Raw genomic sequence first — 9002 nt, 5'->3', positions numbered from 1 at the left:
AAAAAAATTAATCCGATGAAATTATCTTGAGTCTGCGATAGATTTTAAGCGCAAAGTTAGGTTAATTACAAAACGACTACATTTTAGATAGTAAACGACTATTTCTTATCTCAAAAATTTCTTTCCAAACGTTTTTCCTGTTCGACGCTTTACAAATGTAAAGTCGCTCGCGAGTCGAGTGTTTAAAAACGATTCCTACAAAGGATCTATTGAGTTAATTAATTAATTTCGAGAAACGTTGAGTTACAAGAATCAGATACCTTTCATATCTTTTAACACCAAACGTGAAAGCGCTTTTAACTTTTTAATTGTTATACGTGTGTGAATACAATAAAGGAATGTGAAATAGTCGGACAAAGAGTAGAAAGGTGAAACGAAAAAGGAAGAAGAAATTAAAACATAAAGGGTGAAAGTAGCAATGAGAAAGAGAAATGTAACGAATAAAGGGGAGAATAAGAGTGGAAGGAAGAGACGTGCACGTTTCTCAAATCGCGTATACGATGGAGATCGTAAAAATTTCCTTACCATTCCATCGGAGGAAGTTGCCGAAAAATAGCAGCATGTCAACAGGTGAAAAATAGCAAGGATGAAGCGCGGGATTCCTTCACGAGCAAAGTATCCCAGAGTTCTCAAGCAAGCAGCAGCGTGAATTATTGTGAGAGTTGTACGCTAGCTGGAACGGCTATTCTTCAGGCGATAAATGCGATCGAACGTGTATTCATAGAAAACAAATTAATTTCTGTCGCCACTATGGAAAGGTGAGTGCGATTCGTTACACATAACGTACAAGCATAAACGTAAACTAGGAGGAGACATCTTATGTGCGAAATACATGTTACATTAATTGGAACTTTTAGAATGCTTCGAGCGTTTAGAAATAGTAGAATTTTCTGTAAAAATGCATAATTAATTTTTTCAAGGCCCTATAGCTGGTTCCCTGGATTTGAAAATGGAGATAAATTATTTCTCTTAAATGTAAACTACATTTTAATTCCGTTTTAGCACATTTTAGCTCATAATTTACGTACCACGCTTTCCGAAAAGTTCCAAAATTTTATTATATACCTAATATTATATTAACATGTAATGCTAGTAGATCTTCCTTTATTTCACTCTTTATGAGCTTAAAATAAATGTTAAAAGCTAAATGTACTCTCCGGTAGCTGAAAACGATTTAAAAAAAAGTAATCTCAGTAAAATATGCACGTTATACATTCCACATCATTTTGTATTATGTATGCCCTTAATATCATTGCATCTCTCGGAAGAAAAGTACAAACTGCAACGGATAGCCTGAAACAAGAGTTTACTCTCGCGTTAACAGCAACCATTTTCACTTCTATTATAAAATGAGAGAAAAACAAATTCTCGTAGAATCCACCCACCCCAAAAGATAAAGAACATCCAGAAATTTTCTCTCTCGCGATAGATAATCTGGTTACAAGTTACAACGTCTCTCAGGGTGCTATAAAGCTCCGGCGCAAGATGCATCCTTTCGCGAATAAACTAATAAAACAGTGAGTTCGGGTAAACATACGTGCTACCTGTGCTCGTTGACACGGATCGCGATTGTTCCAGAGACGAATGCAGGAACGACATTTACGAGAAGACTCAATGGGCCGTGATGAGCAGGCTGACGAAGGGAATAGAAACAGACGTCGAAACGGCGCTGACTATGGTGAAGAAGAGCAATTTGAGAATACAGGACGCCAGACGAGATCACGACCAGACGATTCGAGAGCTACGGACCAGTTTGACGATGCAAGAAAAACGAACGGACGCATTGCAGGCTGAAAACTCGGAGTTGAAGGCTCAACTAGAAAACGGCAGGTTTCCTAGCTAGATACTCCGTTTACTGATCGTCATCAACCCCCAGACGATGGCTTTTCCCGATTCTTCCTTTTCTCTTTTTCCTCGTTTCTTTCGTTCGTTTCTATAAAGTCGTCTTGTTCTTTCCTTTTAATAGGTTCCGAGTGAAAATCGAGCACGATGTATCGGAAGTCGTTTTATCGATTAAATTCTAAATAGCTCTGAGACTTGGTCGATGTGATACGGTTGTCGGGTATCGCAGCTTCCAGCGAAGCAAATCGATAGGCGGCATTGATTTGCTCGGAATGTATGTAATACGTATGGGAGTGATCGTGGTCGATTACCCCACGGGAAATTCGATCGAGGAATTTTTCTGCCGTGCCACCGCAGCCAGGCGGATACGGTTCAGTAATCGATCGAGAACGATTTATGAATGTCCGGTGAATAGCAGACGATAGGAACGCGAGATCTGTTGCTCGTTTGTAAAGCGAGAGTACGGAATAGAAAACGTTATGAGACGCTTAAAGCTCTAAAGAGAAGAAAAATATCATGAATGGACGGTGTAGTAATTAATCCATAATCATGGTAGGAATAAATAAAATAAATTTTATTTCCATGGAAGCAAAAAAATGATAAACGAAGAACGTTAGAATGGAATACGCAAAGCGAAGAATTGTATTATTTGAAGTCAAAGGGACATCAGATATGTTTTGTTAGACTGTGATAAAAGAAAATTTACATCGAGGATTACCTTTTTCTTCTCTCTAATTGTAGGTGGTTTTATTACTTTTAGAAACCAGATAATATGATTGCGTTGTAATGTAATGAAAAGTTAAGCTTCTTTATCGAGGTTCTTTAATACCGAAGTCATCTGCTATTTATCACTGCAGCTTTCATTTCGAAGAAATACTAACTGATATTATAAGAACTCGAGAATATTTTGATAAACACAAACTGCCCCTATCTTACCTATCGAACAACTGATTACTGCTAATGACCTACTCTATACGATACTAATTAGCATTAAACCCAGCGAGGTGACCTATTTACTCGAACATTGATTTACAGCGAAAGAAGAGCGCGAAAGGGAAATACGGCGTACTGCAGCTTTGAAGGGACAAAGCGAGACGTTGAAAGAAACCCTGGAGGATATTCGCAGACAGATGTCGATGCTGGGTAAGTATAAAAAAGCGCGGACGCACAGAAGGAAGTGCCGTGTTGTGTATCGGAACGTGAGGAGGAGTTCGTTTCTCGTTTCGTCGGAGGAACGAGATTTTCCAACGAAATTTGACAGGCGGCATCGTACGACGAACGGAAGCGAACGAATACACGGATACCACGGCGGGGAATAGTCTTATTTTCGAACGTTCATTGCAGCCGGCGAATATAACATTTTGCAAAGTCAGGCGGTTACGCTGGCCGAGAGCAAATTGGAGCTGGAGAAGACCGTGATCGGACTCCGAAAGGAAATCGTCGACACCCGTGATGCGTATCTCGAGACAGAACGAGGTTCCCGAGTACTTTTAGACGAATCGAGAAAGGAGAACGAATCGGTGAGTTGGACCATACGATACATGCGATTGCGATTTCTCATCCAGTACAGAGTAAATCGAAGCGAGGAGATGGCGTTCATCGATGACCATCTAGACACGTGAGACGTCGTAGTTTGAAATAATGACGGAATATGAAATTGTAGATCGATTGGTTACCATTAGAAATTGCAAAAATCTGCAGAATATGCAAGGGATGTCAAGGATGTCTGCAAGGAATATGTAGTAAATGAAACAAGGGTCTCTAGGTTCTTCTATTTCTGAATGTCTCGAATACTTTATGGTAATAAGTAATATTTTACTAAAACACTTAGTAAATCACTTTACTAAAGTAAAAGTAAAGGTATCCAGGTACGTTGTATGGGTAGGATGAGCATAAGCAATGGACATTGTTCGAGAAATTTTGTCAGATTCAATAGCCTACGCCTTTATGGCGTTATATACCACTTAATTTGTACCGAGGGTCACCAAAGTTCCGTTTCACCTATTTGCACCAGCTGTTCGGTTATTAATTAAGGCTGTTAACTGCTTTGTTATGTATGATGCGTTAATGATACAACAGACGATAGAAATTGCTTGCTGTTTAAGCCGATGTCGGTTTACTATACGGTCGCTACATAGCCTATATACAGGACCAAATTCTCGTGAATTAATCTGCTGTTCGGTTAAATCAATTTATACGAGTTCAGGGAAATTTACAATCAACTATATGGCTGAGTGTCAATTTTGTCGTATTACGGCTTACTACGAATATCATTTTTTTAAAATTAATATCATGATAGCTAGACTGCGGATTTTTATATCTTAAATATTCAGCTTATATGTGGGAAATATTTATATTTACGAAATATGAATCGTGCTCGTGTGTATCAATAGTTAGTTATCATAATCTACGTTAAAATAAATAATAATAGTTCTTAAAATATTTTTGTCGTAAATTATACGTATCGGCTGTGTGAAAAAAATTATTTATAGACTGAAAAGAATCCTTTTAGGTCACAGAACCGAAATGTACATATTTAAATTAGCTCCAGTATCGTGCCAAGCCATTTTCTGGTCTTTCTATGGATGTATCTATTCTCGTACTTATCTCGTATCTAGAATTTTTGAAACTTTCGATATTACGTCGTAACCAAGATTTTTCTTCCAAATACAACAAAATTTTTCCCCTATTTGTCAATTGCGTAGCATAAGTGGGTATAAAATTCAATTTTATTTGATTTCCGTTATTGTGCACATTTCTTAAAGTGCATATTACGAATTCAAATTGTTCTGCATGGTTGTATCTGATATAAATTGATTGTACGGCAGTTATAATACGAATATCACGAGTCATAAATTGTTGCAAATAAAACATCTTGGCAAAAAATATGTAACATATTCATTTATGTTGTTTACGTAAAATACGCAAAATGTATGCAATATGAAGAAAATGTATTTGCATAAAAATCCGCTAGTATAAAAATCTAATGATAACGTACTGTATTCCATACAGTCATTAAAACGTTCGAAAATTAGATGTAAAAGGTGTTATTCGTAAAGGTGTTAACTACGTTTATTTTCTGATATTCAATTGAACATGGCAATGGCAGAAGAAGGGTACGAACTGACCTACAACAATGCTGCAAATCTTGTACGTAAACTTCCTGCTTCGTTATTTACTCTGTGGCTTACGAAGATCGAAAGTTTATTGCTTCGTCGACAAAAGCTCGATTCTATTTTCGCCGCTTTCCATCAATCAAACATTTCAGTTCCAATTTCGCATTAACGAATTTACTAGTCAGCTTTGGAAATGGTCACAGTACAAACCTTAAACGTTAGTCTTTGTAATAGAATAGTAAATTGAATTATAAAATTCAACCTTTTGTAATGGTAAGATAGCAACCTTTGTAATGAAATAGTAAAGTGTCATAAATCTATCCCATAAAGTACAAACTTTTCTTAGGCCAATAAACTACAGTGCAGCGAAAGGTAAATGTGCTAATGGGCAAGAAAGGATGAGAAATCCCAATGGACCCGTAGTTTAGGATAATAGGTAATTAAAATCCTTTCACGTGAACATTTTGGGTCAACAATACCTGTGAAACATGTGAGCATGGTAGGAGTACTAAGACTGGTATAAAAGGACGTTTTGGTGGAGAAAATGAGTTAGTCGTTAGTCGTTAGTCGTTTGTCGAACTTCGTTGGGAGTTGATCACGAGTCGTTACGAGTTATTGGTTGCCGATTCCTGCGAGTTCGTGGTGAGTTGTGAGTTGTGAGTTGTGAGTTGTCACTCAGAAGTTAATTAGTTGTACCAATTTAGTTGTTTTAGTTGTATTGCGTTACTACATTGGGAAATAGCTCTAGTTAAATAATCATAGTTTCGTGTTTGAATCATCGTAAATAAATCTATCATTATAAATAAATTAATCAAGTAAATAAGTCACTATAATTATACATTATTTACTTCAGTTGAAGGAAGAGTACAAGGAAACGGCCGAGAAACTTCAGCAAGAAATCGCATCTTTACGTTTGATGGTCTCAATTAAGAAAGATAACGAGAGTGCCAAAGACGTCAGCGACAGTGATACGGATAAAACGATTCAAGAAGAGACCATTTTGAAGCCTGAAGATGATCCTGTGTTGGACATGACGCAGCAACTGATCTCGAATCGCGAAAAGATCGAGATACTGTCACGGCAAAACGATCGGCTGTCGAAAACACTGTGTCGATTACGGCAATATCAAAGGCAAGTTACGACAAACGATTCATACAAATGACATACTTGCGAAAATCGTCAGATTCCATTTTCTAACCTGTTATTCACTGTATTTATCTATTGGTTTGTAACATGAATAAATTCGATCGAATAAGGAAAAATATTGAGTTCAGCCAAACTTATGTTACAATCCAATAAATAGATCGTGAGTACATACGTATAGCGATAGTCTATTCCCAACGGGTATTATTTTTACGAAGTGAAAACTTGAATAAATTTATCGGTTGTTTCGTAGTTGATTTTTCAACAGAAGAGGATATAGGCCAATCTTCAACGATCAATTTGTATAGTAATTTCAGTTTTCAGTTATTTCAATTAATAAGTTAATTTCTCTTATGTAATTGCGAAAATTCTTTCAACTTGTCTTTCTTTTCTCTGATATGAATACCACACGCAGCTAGAAAATTGTTAGTATACTTAACCGTGGTGATAATATGATCTTACCCGTATAATTTGATTGATATTTTTTATATCTTGTTATAGCGGTAGAGTATCAAACGTAAAAAATAAAACGCAATATTCAGATACTGAATTATCACAAAATGAATATTTTGTAGACAGACTGAAATAAACTGTCATTTTTGCAATATATATTACAAAGAAAATTACGTAATGAGCATGCTAAGTAGTACGATGTGACAATGTTTATCTTTTAGCATAAATGTAACAATTATAGATTACAGAACTATTTTGTTACAGAAATACGATTAGTAGCGGCATACATCGCTGAAGCAGTACAAGTTCCATCATTTTACCGATTTATCCGTCGAGCTTGATAATATGAAGATTTTGGACTTGCTTTTACATACCCCCCGGCCCTCGGAGCGAAAGGTCGACTTCATTTCCAAGCTTCCTCCAGAGATGTCGCAGTTGATACTGCGAAAGCTCGATCCTGAGTCGCTTCTGCGTGCTGCGCAGGTCTCGCATTCCTGGATGAATATTTGCCAGTCTGATCCTTGCTTAAGGAACACTGCAAGACAATACAAAAATGCAAAGAAGTTACAGTTGGAAAAAATGAAAGAAAATCCCAACTATATTGATTCCACCAGTTTCGATTATCTGAACAATATGAACTATAAGTTAAAACAGTTGAACAATTACTACAAATCTTGTGATTATACTCAATGTGGAAACGTATATACAATCGTACGTAGAATCAATAAAGCTTCATATAGAAACCAGTTAGATTACGTAAATGAATGCTCAAATTTGCAGTTTTATTTCTAAGCATATTGATATTTATATTTATAAGTGAATCGACTACACTGTTGCGTGATATATCTTTAAAATTATATAATAAGTCAATTAAGTGTACAACATTGTAAGCAATGTAACTTTTAGAATAAAAACAATAATCATGATACGTGTTGTGTTTAAATATAAATGACACTGGATTGTCCAACTTAATCAATATATTGATAGATATGTTAATACTGTTCTATTATTGTAACATTGATATTACTTAACATTCTTAGCCTTATTTATTATTCCTGTACTAGATACATGAAATAATCTATGTAAACGTCTGACATGCATAATGATGTATTTATGAGTATATTATTAGTTGAACGTGGTTAGTCAGGTCAGTCAAGTTACCTGAACAAGAAACATCCAACCGTGACAAATACTCAGGTATACAAACTGTGAATTTTATGGAGGGTAATTATTCCCGCTTTTGAGGAGGTTGTTCAAATTCCTTAGCACAATTGAAATGTTGGAGCCCTGCAAGGTGGATTTCGTTTCAGAACTTCTACCAGAGGTGTAATACGAGTATCATAAAAGTGGCTGCAAATTTACAAGTGTAACAAAAGTTTTAGACAGATAGCTAGGGAAATGTATTAGAATCTAGTATAGTAATTAATTTGGATAATAGTTCAGATAGTACATTCACTAACATATGATAAAGGACCACGTAGTAATAGCAAGTAAAAATAATTTTTATTTTAATCGATAATCGTTCTGATATCTTGACGCTAAAAGTTATTTTAAATTATATATGTCGGAGATGAAAGGACGCCGGAGCCGTCCCTCTGGAACTTCGGGAAAATCCTTAAAATTGCAATTAAAGTTTACAGCCGTAATTAAACAATTTGCCGTCATCCTGCCCAATTGCACTTGTTTGCGATTTGTGATAATAAACTTGGGCTCAAGGCGACCATCAGTCGCCGAACGTAGCCGCGGTCAACGGGACGGGCGCTTCGCCTAACAAAGGTGTGGAATTATAGTATGACCCTCATTAAAAGAAATACCAATAGAGGTACTTGACAGTAAAACATTCCAACGGTTCCTTCAGACAACGAATACCTGATGTTGAGGCACGTACACAACACAAGTCCAGTTAGCCCGAGGACCCGCTATAAAACCTGGGTTTTTCCCGCAATTAAGATTTTCCAAACGGACAGACAGTCTTTGTCCCAAACTGACCAATTGACAGAGACGTCAATTTCCCTTTGTTACGACCGTTCGCGGAGAGACGCGATCGCGAGATAGCACGTCAACGAGAGTTGTAAATTCTCGCTACGATCATGTTAATCGACGCCGCGAAATAGTCGTTCCCCTGTTTCGTTTAGAATAACAGAGGTGGTTTAATGAATATAACACTGTATTAACAGGTTAACATAGAACAATATATTTTACAATAATATGATGAAGATGTTACAGAAATTTGACTCGATTTTGCGATATCTCTAGATAAATTCGTTTGCTCGTCAGATTTGTCGAAGTGTCATGTTTGACTCGTCAGAAGGAACTGCCCGCCCTTCGATTATTTTCGTCTTTTCTGGAAGGCGACCCCCACTACGTTCGGATCACGCCACATTCTTTTACACGAGGTAAAATAACGGCTACGAGTCGACGTTTCTGGAGGTCGCCCTGCTTAATGAA

At 36.7% G+C, this 9002-nt stretch overlaps 1 protein-coding gene across 1 annotated transcript; it reads left to right on the top strand.

The window, feature by feature from the left end:
* The first annotated feature begins 2871 nt into the window (after positions 1 to 2871).
* Positions 2872 to 6912, top strand: LOC117241825. Its single transcript, XM_033507974.1, has 4 exons — positions 2872 to 2985; positions 3187 to 3362; positions 5812 to 6089; positions 6819 to 6912. Exons 1-4 carry the CDS (start codon positions 2973 to 2975, stop codon positions 6847 to 6849), a joined length of 498 nt encoding a protein of 165 aa, XP_033363865.1. The 5' UTR covers positions 2872 to 2972; the 3' UTR covers positions 6850 to 6912.
* The last annotated feature ends 2090 nt before the right edge of the window (positions 6913 to 9002 follow it).

This window comes from Bombus vosnesenskii, unplaced genomic scaffold, assembly GCF_011952255.1.
Source record: "Bombus vosnesenskii isolate JDL3184/JDL3185 unplaced genomic scaffold, Bvos_JDL3184-5_v1.1 scf7180000016261, whole genome shotgun sequence".
In the NCBI taxonomy this organism is placed as follows: Eukaryota; Metazoa; Arthropoda; class Insecta; order Hymenoptera; family Apidae; genus Bombus; species Bombus vosnesenskii.
Note: the sequence above shows the minus strand (reverse complement) of the source record. Positions and strands in the feature narration are given on the sequence as shown.